This window comes from Macrobrachium nipponense, chromosome 12, assembly GCF_015104395.2.
Source record: "Macrobrachium nipponense isolate FS-2020 chromosome 12, ASM1510439v2, whole genome shotgun sequence".
In the NCBI taxonomy this organism is placed as follows: domain Eukaryota; kingdom Metazoa; phylum Arthropoda; class Malacostraca; order Decapoda; family Palaemonidae; genus Macrobrachium; species Macrobrachium nipponense.
Genome location: NC_087205.1, coordinates 44173667 through 44188950, shown reverse-complemented (window position 1 = coordinate 44188950; position 15284 = coordinate 44173667). Strand labels below are relative to the sequence as shown.

The window sequence follows — 15284 nt, the reverse complement described above, 5'->3', positions numbered from 1 at the left end:
GGAGATTGGATGAGGAGCCTGAGAAAGCCCAGCTACTCGGTCCTCATTCTCTCTAACTCTTGTTAGAGAGATCTTGGATGGGATCAGGCCCCCCGACTGACTAAGGGTGTTTTGACAGCTGCGCAAAAAACTCTGTTCAAACTTGGTTTCCGAGGGCGGGACCTAGACCTGCTAGCCTACCATCTCTCCTACCTGTTGCATCACCACTGCTGAGAAGGCAGTGGGATCAAAGGCGCTCGGGTCCCGCTACTCCAACCGGCGTTGCCGGAGTGGATGCGGTGGAGGCCGGAGAAGGCATTGGCTCAGCTGGAGCGCGAGCCTTCTCCTTAGAAGCCTTGCTTCTAGAGCTCTTGGAGTACGAAGAGCTCGGCTTAGCCTTCACCGCGTCAGCATAGGAAGTCGAAGACTTCTTTACTGAAGAAGACGACGACGACTTCTTAGAAGTCGTCTTATGGAGGGTTTTCTGTTCTCATGTCCCTTCACCTTTGGGGAGGGGGTACAGAGAGAGCTGGAGAGCGGGCAGGGATCTCAGATCCCGTAAAGCCTTGAAAAGAAGCAGTAGAAGGAACAGGAGAAGATCCAGGAGCGCCCAAGGAAAGACCTTGGGCGCCCGACACACCTACCTCAACCAACAAATCCTCCGCCCCTACCGCCATAGGTTCGATGTTCAGGTCCAAAGTTGCGACGTCTGGGACCGGCTCGTGCGTGGCCACGGACCTGAACGACTGCTGCACCTCTTGCTGTATGGAAGCGATGAGAGGGGCTGCTGAGATAGGATCAACGTGCCTGTTGATTTGCCGCCGGGGAAGATCTGAACGGCCAGCTTCTATCTAAGATGTACGGCTGGCCCTTGGCGGCGTTCTTCCCGAAGCCGCCCACCCCAAGCCTTCAGGGTTGCTAGGGCGACTTCCTTCACGGCGGCAGCCTGAAAGAGAAGGCGAAATGAAGTTCTTCTTTAAGTGGCGGGGACGGGGTTTAAACAAGCTTATGACTAAGTGTTATTAAAGAAGTCTAAAATCGACTTACCCCCCCCCACCAGCTGACTGACAAGGTCATAGCAAATGGTGCAGGCGTTCTTGGGTGCCAGACGATCATGGCGTTGTGGGTCGTGGCACACGGGGCGTGAGTCCTGCACTCATCGTGGGCGCAGGGGTCGTACAGCGTCGCGTTACACCCAGGACCTGACAGTTGGTAGCCTGTAAGTGGAAAGATACATAAGTATCAGGAGGGACACTTACAGCCTAACAATTGCTCCGCTGCATGCCGGTGAGCGTGAAAGTTAGATTAAACCAGAGCCCCACCATAATACGTGTGGTAACTAGGTGGTGGAGTTGTCTAAGCTACGCCGGAGACAAGAGAAAATATCCAACCAGGTGTGGTGGTGAGCTATGAAACCACGACGGAGAACGACGGAGATGGTATACACACAGTTAGATAATACTAAAATTCACCGTAAAATAGGGTACATCCTTATATTTATAACGAAATATATATAAATCTTTTCCCCGTCTACTAGAAGAGTGCCCGGGTAAGAAGCAAGCTCTCCTCCAGGTTAGCGGGAAAAAGGCAGGATATAGTAGGCAAGCAATAGACCACTAGTAGTGACCACGCCCGCTGGCGGAGCCAGATGAACTATAACCAAAGCGGAGGCTCCGTTCGTTACAGTAGGGGAAAGGTGGGACTTAAGCAATGGGGGGGGGGGGGGGGGGTTTCTGGCGTGTGATGCGGCGGGAGGAGAGAGAAGGGGGGGGTGGCCTACTCCTCCCCGTCCCAACAACTACCCGCTCGGTGACCCGGTACCCGAGACAAGTGGTCGCCCTATACCCCAGCTGGGAGGAACCCCTGGCCTCCTCAGAGAAAGAGGGAGGAAGGCTACTGAGGTTGTCATGGTAACCAAGGGGTCCCCCAGACCCCTCCCTATACCTGGTAGGGAGGGAAGGGGAAGGGTAAGGTGCTATGGAACACGTGACCGCAAGTGGCTAAGCCGCGATAGCAACACAACCGTGGAAGGGCCACGTGACCAGACTGTACCAACGCATGGGACATGCACCTAGGCTAGCCGAACACACTAAATAAAACTAAAATTACATCGTAAAGGTGGAAAAGACACTTTTAGTAAAAGAAAAAAGAAGCCCAGGAGGAGGCAAAACTGTTCCGAGGAACAGTTGACTACTCGGAGCCAGCGATAGCCGATGAAGAGCAAAGAGCCGGAATGCTGGGCCAGAAACACAGAATAGCCCTAAATACCAAACTAAGAGAAATGGTTAAAAGGGCTGACCTAGCTATAAAAACGATGTAAAAAACGATGAACGTGATATAGTAAAGCCCATAAGTATAGAAAAGTCCCAGTATGGAAGACCGGGAATTCTTAACATGAGGCGGCATGGCGCCGCCACGAGTCGACCGGGAAACCGTATATGACTATTAGAAGGAAAATACTGGTCCCTGGAAGACTAAATACGGTAAAATACTACTTATGAGGCACTTAACTTAGCCGATGATATGGCAGCACGTTCCATGGTGAATAAGGAGATAAATCCAAAGATAACACGGCACGAAAGAAAAAAGCGTACAACGTGTACCGTCTAATAATTAAGGATGTCCGCTAGGGGCGCTGCTGTCCGTGGCGTCACTAGTAGTAGTAGTAGCGGCCGCATCACCCGTTAGTATCAGCTCTCTCTAGTGGGGATTTTAGATTGGAAGGTCTAAATGGTGAATGACTCGTGGTAGTGATCCCACTCGCCCCTATTCTCATACCGACACTTCTTTTATAGAGTGAGCGAGTCAGTTTTACTGACATTTTCTTAATTTTGTTTTTCTCTGGTAATTTTAGATTAATTTTGCCTAGAAAGAATGATATTAAGGATACTTTCATAGGCCGACACGAGCTGAGCCCAGAAATAAAATTTATAGTAATTGCTCAGCCCCTGAACATGGTCCTTGTTCAAAACAACCAAAAGGTATATGGCTCTGAATTCTGTAGCCCCTATAAATGCTCAAGCTAAGAATGTCGCACCTGTATCGGGCTTAAAAAAAAGAACTCTGGAAACAAAGACATCTGATCTAGGTGCTCAGCCTGCTAGGGTTGAAGCACCCTCCTTTAAGGAAGATGTGCCTACTTTTACAGTAGAATCATCTCCAGTTGATAAGACCTTCCCTTTGTCTCTCCCATCTTTGCAACAAGAAACCCCTGAAGAAATGGAACAAGAACAAAGCAAAGTTCCATAAAAGAGTATGAACTTCATCCTCTCCTCCACCTGTTCAAAGTATGGACATATCAAAACTCCATAAAAAGAGTAACAAAAGTGAGGTCAACAATCTGCCTCAGAAACAGCCAAGGAATCAAGTTCCTTGGATACTAAGACTATTGTAGTAGAGGTCCACTCTGCTCCATATCAGAAAGCCACTAAAAAACACAACAGATCTAATCATAAGCCTCATATATCAAGACAATCCAGAGAAATTTCTACAAAGTCCCACATGGAAAATAAACCAAAGCAATAGTATAGATTGCAGTTGAATTGCCCTTGGGAGATCCAAGCAATAAAAGTTCAATCTGGACATTTTACAGTGGATTTGTAAGGGACTAAGGACTCGCTCAGAAATGCTAAAAGTATTACTGCATAAGCATAATCCAGGGGTTGTATGTCTCCAAGAAACTAAGTTAAGAGATGCAATATACAATCCAGGTCTAAACTATGAGATGACTGATGGGAACCAGGCCCATGGAGGTGTTGCAATAGTTATTGCTGAATCATTGCAAATTTGTATTGTTCCCCTTAACATGCAGCTTCAAGTAATTGCTATCTGGGCTACTTTTGACCAAGAAATTACAATCTGCTCTCTTTACTTTCCCCCAAGATGTAAGTTCACTCTTGGGAACATTCAATTTTTAATTGATCAACTTCCTCCTTTTTTACTACTTGGTGATTTTAATTCTCACAATCCACTTTGGGGTGGTAAATTTTTAGTCACAGAGGGTAGGATCATTAATGACATTGTTAATAACAATGATCTTAAACTTTTTAATGATGGTACTATGACATCATAATGTCCACACAGGTGATTCATCTGCTATAGACTTGAGTATTTGCTCTTCTTCACTCTATTTGGATTTTAACTGGTCTGTAGAAGAATTTCTACATGACAGTGATCACTTTCCCATTCATCTGAAGTTTGTGAGAAATGTGCCCTCGAATTTTTCTATTAAATGGAAGGAAAAGGAAGCAGATTTGGTCAAATTTCAAGAGGGTATTAACCTATCCCAGGAATTTGAGTCCTTCAAATGCCATATAAAAGCTTATAAGTACTTTGCCTCTGAAATACTGAATAGTACTGAAAACTCAGTACCTAAGAACAAAAGGGAAACCACAAAGACCTGCTGTTCCATGGTGGGATATAACCTGTGGTAATTTGAGGGAAATTACCAGGAAATGTTACAGGCCCTATAAATCCATTCAGTCTGCAACAGAAAAATCTATTTACCAACGAGCTATTGCAAAACAGAAGCGTATTTTTAAAAAGTAAAAAGATCATCCTGACTTTTTTTTTGTATAAATGGCATAAATTCCAAGATCCCAACCAGATTGATTTGGAAAAAAGATTAGAAAACTAAGTTGCAAATATGTCCCAACACCAACACCTTGTCTGAAAATCAGTGGAGACCTTGTCACTAAGCCTAATGAAGTTGCTGAAAAACTGTGTGAGCATTTCTCAGAAGTATCGAGTTCCAGGAACTACTCAACTCATTTCCAGAATATTAGGAATTTAGCCATTTCCCCTAATTCCGGAAATGGTGACTCTTATAATTCCAAGTTAACTTTGGGGGAATCAACCCTTAAACGCTGAGCCGCTATTTACCAAAGTGTCTGTCATATGCTGGTGGCGTTCGGGAGTTAGCGCCGAAGTGGAATTTTTTTTTTTTTAAATCACAGCACGCTTAGTTTTTAAGATTAAGAGTTCATTTTTGGCTCCTCTTTTTGTCATTGCCTGAAGTTTAGTATGCAACCATCAGAAATGAAAATTTTTTGATATATAGTAATTGTATACAAATCGCACTGTGAGCAAAACGGTTAAAGCTAAGGAGTTAATTTTTTTCATTGTATTGTACACTAAATTGCAATGATTTTGGTATACAACAAATTGTAAAACAATCAAAGTAACAGAGAAAATATTATCACAAAATGATGCATGAATTCGTAACGCGCGGACGTAATAAAAAGTTTTTTTTTTTACTTCACCATAAATCAAAATATTGTGCTAGAGACTTTCCATTTGTTGCAAAATGAAGGTAATTGATTGAATATTACTAGACTGCAGTTTTTGACCATTTGGGTCGAGTTAAAGTTGAACGAAGGTTGAATTTTTCTATTTATCGGGATTTATATGAAAATATTTCAAAACTGATAAAAGCTATAGCCAGAAGTTATTTTTTGTTGTATTCTACATGAAATTGCACACATTTTCATTTATAAAGCTTTATGTAACGGCTAATATAAAATGGTGCAAATATTACGACAGTGACGAAAGAATTTCTGAGATTTTCGGCCGAGCTACTGCATGCAGACATAAGGAAAAAGTTTTTTCTTAAATTCACCATAAATCGAAATATTGTGTTAGAGACATCCAATTTGTTGCAAAATGAAGGTAAATGATTCAATATTACTAGAATGTAAGAGTTTTAGCTTACAATTGTTTTTTCGACCATTTTGGTCGAGTCAAAGTTGACCGAAGGTTGAAATTTTGGCACTTATCGTGATTTATATGAAAATATTTCAGAACTGATAATAGCTACAACCATGGGTTGTTTTTTCTTTGTTGTATTGTACATGAAATTATGCACATTTTCATATATAAAACTTTATGTAACGGCTAATATAAAAGTGCAAAAATTACGACAAAGTAACGAAAGAATTTCTGAGATTTTCGGCCGAATTACTGCGTGGACATAAGGAAAAAGTTTTTTTTTTTTTTCAAAAATTCACCATAAATCAAAATATTGTGCTAGAGACTTTCAATTTGTTGCAAAATGAAGGTAAATGATTGAATATTACTTAATATAAGAGTTTTAGCTTGCAATTGCTTTTTTTGACCATTTCGGTCGAGTCAAAGTTGACCGAAGGTTGAAATTTTGGCACTTATCATGATTTATATGAAAATATTTCAAAACTGATAAAAGCTACAACCATGGGTTGTTTTTTTGTTGTATTCTAAATGACTTTGTGCACATTTTCATATATAAAACTATGTAACGGCTAATATAACACGGTGCAAAAATTACGACAAAGTGACGAAAGAATTTCTGAGATCCATCACTGATGCTTTTTAGTGCGAAAAGAAAGAAATTCCCGCATGCGCAGCTGGGCAACACTTGTAAACAAACAACAGCGTGATCCATGAGCTCCCAGCATCCCTCAAGGCGTGTGTTTTAAAATTTATTGGAAACTAGGCCTATAACTATTTTTCCGCGAATATTTAAAAAAACTTTTTGTAGTCGACATACCGTACGTCCGCTTAGCGCCCGACAGACAATTTTAGTCAACGTATAATATGTCCAGTAGGCGTTTAAGGGTTAAGGGATGCTCGGTCATCATCTGAATCAGCATCCCTTGGGAATGATAACATTCTTTATAGCATGCTGAAAAATCTTCCAGACTCGGCTAAATCTTATCTCCTTAAAATCTTTAACAAAATATGGGAAATTTGTATTCTCCCCCCCCTTCTTGGAAAATTGCAATTGTTCCCATTAAGAAACCATTGAAAGATCCACATCATCCTACAAGCTATTGGCCAATATCTCTTACAAGTTGTGTGCAATTTGTTTGAGAAAATTGTGAATTCTAGACTAATGTGGCATCTAGAAAAAAATGGTTTGTTATCATCTGTCCAATTTGAATTTAGGAGAAATCATTCCACTCTGGACCCACTACTAAGATTATCAACCCAAATTCAGCAAGGTTTCTCAAAATGCTGTCAGATTATAGAAGTCTTCTTCGATCTTGAAAAAGCCTATGACGCTACTTAGCGTTTTGGTATTATTAAGCAGCTTCATGACAAGGGAATACAAAGTAATATGTTGAATTTCATCACCTCATTTCTAAGTGATAGATATATTAGTTACAATTGGAAACACCTTGTCAAATGCCTTTGAGCTTGAGGAAGGCATCCCACAAGGCAGTTTGTTGAGTGTCACCTTATTTGCTGTGGCTATAAATAGCACTGTTGAATGTGTCTCATCTCCAGTAAAGGCATCTTTGTTTGTGGATGGCCTTGCTATTTATGTTACTAGTTATGATGCTGTTGCAGCTTGTAATTTCCTGCAAAAGTCACTTAATGCAATCAGCAATTGGGCTGATGACAATGGCTTTCGATTCTCCCCTTCTAAAACTGTGGCAGTTCGTTTTACGAGATGTTCTCGAAAGGAAACCATCCCAAATATTAAGCTGAAAGACACTAATACTATTTGAGGAGAATGTGAAGTTTTTAGGGATGATCTTTGCTAAGAAGCTAACTTGGGCTAGTCATATTGACTCCTTGATGATTAAGGTAAAGAAGTCCCTTAACATTTCAAAAGTAGTCTCAGGTTTAAACTGCGGTGCTGATAAGGAGTCACTTTTACGGTTATATGACTCATTGTGTAAATCAAAGTTAGAGTATGGTTGCCAAGTGTATACTCTTCAACAAGTGCAAGCAAACTTAAGGAGTTGGATGTAGTTCATCATGCCGGTGTAAGAATATGCTCTGGTGCATTTAAGACATCTCCAGTTAAAAGCTCCCTCTAGACTTACGTCAAGAGGAACTGGGACTGTGGTCTATGTTCAAATTAAGAGGTTGCCCAGAAAACCCTGCAGCCTCTATTCTTAACCAAAACGATCCACAGGGGTTTTCAAATGCTAGAGCATCTAAGCCTTTTCATGTTAGAATTATTAATGCAGTTGACAGTGTGTCTATTAAAGACCAAAAAATTAAGGCAATACATTGCTTTAAGTTGCCTCCTTGGTTGACCCCAGAACCATCAGTCTGTCAAAAAGTTGTGGTTAAAAAATTGGTTAACGTCCAAGAAGTAAAGGCTTGTTTTCTTGATCGTGACCAAATACATTCAGGTTCTGTCAAACTATTCACTGATGGATCAAAGACATCAAGTGGTGTTGGTTGTGCTGTTGTTCATGGTAATAACTCGTGTGGGCAGACTTTCCAATAATGCCTCTATTTTTACAGCTGAATTAATTGCATTAGCCAAATCTCTTGAGATTGTTTCTGCTCTACAGGGTAATAATTTCACCATATGCTCAGATTCTTATAGTGTACTCATGGCCATTAAGCAATATAACCCTAAACATCCAATTATTTAACGTATTCAAGAATGGTTGTATAGGCTTGCTTCCAAATTCAAATCAGTCCATTTTTGCTGGGTTCTTGCCCATGTAGGTATTGCTGGTAACGAACTTGCTGACCATGATGCAAGAGATGTCATTACTAAAGAATTTCTCTTCCACCATATTCCTTCTGCTAACATGAAAAGGACTATTCGTTCATATGTTAAAAATAAATGGCAAGCACGTTGGTCATCTTCCCATTAAACCAACAATAAAAAGTACAGGAAGATCAGACAAAGTATTGAACATTGGCCATCTCGATTCCAACAAAATCATAGGGTAGAAACTATTATTTCATCTTAGAAGTGGCCATACTCGATTGACCCACTGATTCCTCTTGGAGGGGGTAACTGCACCAGTCTGTATGCAGTGTGACTCCTCTTACTGTGGAACTTATTGTATTACATTGCCATAGGTATTGAGCAGCACAGCAGAGACATGGGTTAGTGGGCAGGGATATAGCTGAACTGCTTGGTCCAGATGTAGCTGTTAATAGAATTGTTGGATTCCTTAGAGACATTAACCTTTTTAATGAAATTTGATATTGACCTCTTGGTACATTGCCAAGTGTAGTGTATACACTAAAAGTTGTTTATATAAGCATGCTGATATGAATATGAGTATGTGTATGGTATATGTATGTACAAATTTTTTATTCTTGTTTGCATACTCGAAATGTGAAGTTATAATTTTTGAGGGATATTGGTTTTTACCATAGTTTTAAAACCACCTTTATTTTATTTGTTTGATTTATAAATTCATCAAATCAACATAACTGCAGCTCAGAAGTCCACTCTCTTCTCTCCTTTAGTTTGGGACTTCTTGTTCCCTCCTTTGGTGATCAGTGAGATTGCAACAGTGTTGCAGAAAAAGTCTACACAGGACTTAGTAGAACAGTCCACTAGACACCCTAAGGAAACCCCTTCAACTTCCATTGTCAAGTCTTCCTCTCCATTGCAGCCCTTTCCCTTTTGTGGGAGTAGACAAAGATCTAACCCTAGAGCAAGAGTTAATGTTTGATTCAGCTCTTGTGCTGTTAAGAAGTCTTCAGCCAAGCCTTCCTCCAAGAAATGAAGACAGTGTCCTCCATGCTCCAGTAGGTGCCAGGCTCCAGTATTTTTGGGAGAATTGGAGCAAGAGAGGGGCAGAACAATAGGTGATAGAAGTCTTGAGATTTGCCTATTTAATCCCTTTTCTAGAAAAACCTCCCTTGGTCAAGAAGCCCATTGTCTTGATTGTCAAGTCCATAGGCTCCAAGAGGTTTTCAGCCCTTGCAGAGGAAGTACTCTCCCTCCTTGAGAAGATGTGTGCTCAGAATGTTTTTACAATTACCTTTTTGTTGGTTCCCATCCCCCAAGGGGATAGAAACTAGTCTTGAATGTAAGGGCACTGAATGTCTGTGCAAAAGACAAAGTTTCGTATGGAGATGAATCACACCATTCTCTCAGTGATTCATCAAGGAGACTGGATGGTCTCAGTAGACATGCAGGATGTATACTTCCACACCCCCATACATCCTGAATCAAGGAAGTAACCAAGGTTTGTATTCCAAAACCAGATCTTCCAGTTTCTGCCCCTATGTTTCAAACTATTGACGGCACCTCAAGGTTTTACCCGAGTTCTTTCCCCCTTGGCAGGATGGCTTCATTGAATGGGGATCAATATAGAGTTATACCTGGATGATTGGCTCCTTCACTCTCCAACGAAGGGATAGCGTCTTCCATAAGTCCTCCGAGCAGGGTGACTTATAGAAGACACTTCTGTTAACTCAAGAATTAGGATTGCTGATAAACCATCAAAAGCCTTAGCTAGTTCTGTTGCATGATTTAGTTTATTTGTGAATGACTCTGCAGTCTCATCTTCTTTGGGCTTTTCCGTTCCCCAAAAGACTGGAGTCCTGTTTACGAATGGTAGACAAATTCCCCGCTCTCCAACCATGCTTGGCCAACAAGTGGATGAGCCTTCTCAGGATATTGGCCTTGATAGAACAGTTTGTTTGCTGGGGAGACTCCACATGAGAGTCCTGCAGTTCTATCTCAGGGCCAGCTTGGGTAGGAAGAGATCCGGATTCATTTGTATTTCCAGTGACTCAGAATATCAAGAGACACCTGCTGTAGTGGAGGTCAGAAGACAAGTTACGAGAAGGCTAGTCTATGTCCCCTCGGAACCCCGACCTAGTTTTTATGGCGACATCTTGGGGTGTTCCCCAGGGAGATAAGGTCTCAGGGACATGGTCGCAAGAACAAAAGGAATAGCATATCAGTGTGAAAGAATAAAAAGTGATTCATCCAGGACTCAAAAAGTTTGCATTGTGAGTGTATGACAGTCATAGCACTTCAATCAGACAACACCATGGCCCTGTTGTACATCAGGAAATGGTGAAGAACACATTATTTTCACTCTGTGAAGCAGCAAGGGCCCTTCTTCTATGGGCCAAACAGAATCGAACAATGGCCTTGACGATCATACAGGAAAGACTGAATGTACTAGCAGATCAACTAAGCAGACACAATCAGGTCATTCCCACGGAATGGACACTGGATCAATTAGTCTGTGAGTCCCTATGGAGACTGGAGAAGGCCATTGCTAGTCCTCTGCTGCACACAGGAATCATCGCCTTCCCCTCTTTTACTCTCCAGTCCCAGATCCTCTAGCATGTGCGACGGACACATAGCTTCAGGTTTGGTCTGACTAATTCCTATCTCACAGGAATGTATCAATGATGCAGATTGCCCTGGTTTTGCAACTAAAAGAGTGGTTTCCAGATCTCATGGAACTTCTGGTAGATTTTCCAATGTTACACCTTCAAAAGAATAATCTTCTCAACCACATTTCAGAAGTTTTTATCAAGGATTGTCTTCTCTAGCTCTGACAGGAAACAAACTGTCAAAAGACTCCTCAGAGCTAAAGGTTTTTTAAGGGCTTTTGCCAAAGCTATTCTAGAATGCAGATGCAGATCTTCCTCTAATGTCTGCCAAAATAAGTGGTTAGTCTTCCACAGGGTACAGACAAAATGGCATCTCTTCTTCAAAGACAACTATAACAGAAATTGCAGATTTTCTCCTTTCTCTTAGGAATTCCAGATTATTTTTGTCACAATAAAAAGGGCCATGCTTCACTCAGTCTTCAGACACAGAGGACTAGACTTCTCCTCGAACAATACAGCTTGGATTCGATGAAGTATTTTGATCCTAGAAAGCAAAGGAATACAGAACCATAACGTATCCTGGAATTTAGATGCAGTTTTAAAATGGCCTTTGGGCCTTCCTTTTGAGCCTCTCGATGTCACCTCCTTCAGGAATCTGACTAAGACCCTCCTTCTGGTAGCCTTGGCTACAGCTAATAGGGTCAGCGAGATATAGGTTCTGGACAAGAGGATCAGTTTCTCTGCAGAAAATGTGATTTGTTCCTTATTTCTAGGTTTTGTCGCTAAAAATGAGAATCCCGCTTGACCCTGGCCTTTTTCTTTCATGATCAAAAGTTTGACAGAAATAATAGGGGCAGAAGAAAAAGAAAGAGTTCTCTGCCTGGTAAGGGCTTTAAAGTTCTATCTTCGGAGGACAGAGGAGACAAGAGGACCTTTCAGTAACTTGTGAACTTCGGTCAAAGATCCCTCTCGCCCTCTTACAAAGAATGCTGTATCCTTTTTAAGAGACTTCAACAGAGAAGCACTCACAGGTAGGAGAAGAACTTCTTCCTACTCTGAAGGTTTCCATGTCTTTAGCTTTTAAGAACCATTCTCTGACAGATATTCTTCAGACAAGGTATTGGAGTATGTATTTGCATCACAATATTTAAAAGAAGTGGAGAGTGTATAGTAAGTGCAGTACCTTAGGCATGGTATCGGGGAAGGGAACATAGGAAGCATCCCTTCTATCCTTTCTGTGCCTTGAATCAGGGTGTTGAATTATAATAGGGAGTCGGGGGAGTTACCATGTACTCAGATACCCACCAGTTTTATTTTATGGTTTGGGGTTGGAGTTGCTATTTTATGGTGTAGGTAACAGCATTGTTTTCTGACTTTTGTGCATTGTTACTGCACTCTGGGCAGTGGCATCTTTTTATACTTTGCTAGAGTTTAGAACTGATCTTTGCCACAAAGTTCCCAATAATGTAGCAGGTGACTCAGGGCTATACCGCTCCCCTTCTACTTTGTAAGATGAATGCCAACCAGAGGCAGTATCTTTGTGCAGCAGCTCTCTTACCACGTAAGGAAACAACAAGCATTGTCCCAATGCAGGTCTTTTTTCTATTCACATGTTCATTACTTTCTAATGATTTGTGGTAGAATAGTCCATGTCTTTCTGCAGCAGCTCTCTTACCAGTTAAGGAAGCAACCAGCATTGCCCCAATGCAGACCTTTTTTCTATTCACGAGTTCATTACTTTCTAATGATTTGGGGTAGAATGTCTCCCACCTTATCCCTGTTGTAGGGGGTTAAGATTGCTACCACCATAGGTCCTGCGTGTTGCAAAAGGTGACTAGGAGGACAGCTGCTGCTTTGCTGCCTTGCAATCTTACTTTTAGTAAAAGGCTAGGCCCAACACCAATAACTGTGGAAACTGCTGCCTTGCAGTCTTACTTTTTAGTAAAAGGCTAGTCCCACTCCTAATAACTGTGGAAACTACCGCCTGGTAGGTAGACTTTTTTTTACTCAAAGGCAAGGCCCACTGCCAATAACTGTGGTAGGTGACAACAAGGGCATGCAGTCATGAAACCCTTTTGCCAAACAATAAACCATGCCTGATATTGTAAGGAATAAGGTATATCTGGCAACTGACCCCTTAATGTAGGAATAATGGTTGGAAAGAAGAAGAAAGTAGTCCATGTCTCCCACCTCTTGTCAATGTGGAATCTGCTATGTGATTACTTGGTAATTTACTCAGAAAAAAATTACATTTTTATAATAAAATCTTATATATACTTACCAAGTAATTAACGTGGGAGCCCTCCCTCCTCCCATCACATGGACATCAGGGCACAAACAGATTGAAGCTCTTGGCTCAGTTGTTCCTTTTCCTCCTGAAAGTGGGCAAGTCTTGTTACCTACACCAAAACAAAAGAATCACTACCACAAATTTTAGATTTTAGCTCTCGATACTAGAAACATTGTAAGTATATATAAAATTGGATTTTATTATAAAAATGTCATTTTTAAAATGTTGTCATGTTTTATTTAGGTAGAAGATTTATTTATCCCTAGGCGGTATATACTTCAGGTATGCGGACAAAGATTAAGAATATGAAAATTTAATGAGCAGGATATGGGCATTCCCGTATAGGAAAGTTTCATCTACACCAATCATTGTTTACACAAGTTGAGCAGCTATTTCCAAGTTGTCCACCCTTAACTTGGCTTTAAAATATGAATGAAAATCATAGGTTTGTACATGTGAACATGAAATTTATTTGTATAAGGCAATGCTGCACTTAATGGACTTTTATACTTACCAGCTACATTATTATCATTATTTCTTGCTTGGCCACTGTTTTAGATGTTGTACATTTTCAGATAGATCTCTTGAATTGAATGTTAAGTGTACAGTACATGTTAGTTTAGTTAGGAACTGGAATTAACAATAGCTGTACGATATCTAGAATATATTCAAGTGCAGGCAATAATATATAGTAGTATAGGGTCTTTGTTACTTGACAATTTTTTTTTACTTATCACAAAACCAGATCCCTAAATCATCTACATATTAAATTGAGGTACAACTGTATTTTACTCTGTGAAAATAAAAATGACTAAATTTACTTGTACATAGTATGTTGTATCATTGATCTGAATTCATTTTCTCTTTCCTACAGCGTTTCGGAAGAAAGAGGTTTTTATGGTGAGAGACTAATGCAAAATATCCTTAAGGGACCACACAGCAGCTTTACTTTTATATTGGGTTATAAATATATATTTATCTGTCTGTACCTATAATGTGCAGTGTCCACTTCTATGTATTTTACTGTACGCCTTGCCATGTATATTATAATAACAAAGTGCTGTATTCTTTTTGTGTTTTGTATGCATATATTATGCATTTCACCCTTTGTATTGTTAGAGCATTAGTTTTAAGAACGTACATAAATCCATAATGTATACAGGTGGTCCCCGGGTTATGACGGGGGTTCCGTTCTTAAGACGCGTCGTAACCCGAAAATCGTCGTAAGCCGGAACGACGTTCTTGAAAACATGTCCACAGGGAAAATTTCACTACTAATTTGCAATTTTTCTTAGGGCCGTATCTCTAAAATTATCACTAATTTACTTTTTTCATGTGCAACACTGTGTATTCACAAATTATTGTATATTTTCATTAAAATACAAGAGAGAGAGAGAGAGAGAGAGAGAGAGAGAGAGAGAGAGAGAGAGAGAGAGAGAGAGAATAACTCCATTACGTTTTCAATAGATTGAAATGAATGTCTGTAGGCAACTTTTTCTTTCCCCCTCCCATAAATACATATATTTCTCCAGAGAAGAGAGAAAGAGAGGACTGTGCAATTATGTTTGTCTGTCTATCAATTCTTTTGCTGAGAGAGAGAGAGATAAAAGGAAGAAATAGAAACACCAAATGTATGACAAGTATCTTGTGGAGAGGAGAGAGAGAGAGAGAGAGAGAGATTGTCCTTACAGTATTTTAAAAGAGAAGAAATGGAATGATTATTGTATTTAAAATACTCAGATATGAATTTGTACTTATAGTATTTTTATTGGAAAATATTAATGATAAACTTATTACATACACGTCCATGAAAATGATCTAATCAATCAGTAGAAGATGAGAGAGAGAGAGAGAGATTACATAAAACCATTAAATTCGTTTGACCATTGTATGGCATTGTTAAGCTCGAGTGTCACTGAGTTGAGGTGGGGAAATTGATACAGAAAAAGAGGAAAGGAAAGAATTTGCTTTT

At 40.4% G+C, this 15284-nt stretch overlaps 1 protein-coding gene across 1 annotated transcript in view; it reads left to right on the top strand.

Moving 5' to 3' along the window:
* LOC135224789 (trichoplein keratin filament-binding protein-like) overlaps positions 1 to 14380 on the top strand; it is a 276218-nt gene extending 261838 nt beyond the window's left edge. The window contains exon 15 of the mRNA XM_064264114.1: positions 14187 to 14380. Coding sequence (XP_064120184.1) covers positions 14187 to 14216 — 30 coding nt within the window. The 3' untranslated portion in view covers positions 14217 to 14380. The remainder of the gene's footprint in view (positions 1 to 14186) is intronic.
* Positions 14381 to 15284: the final 904 nt, after the last annotated feature.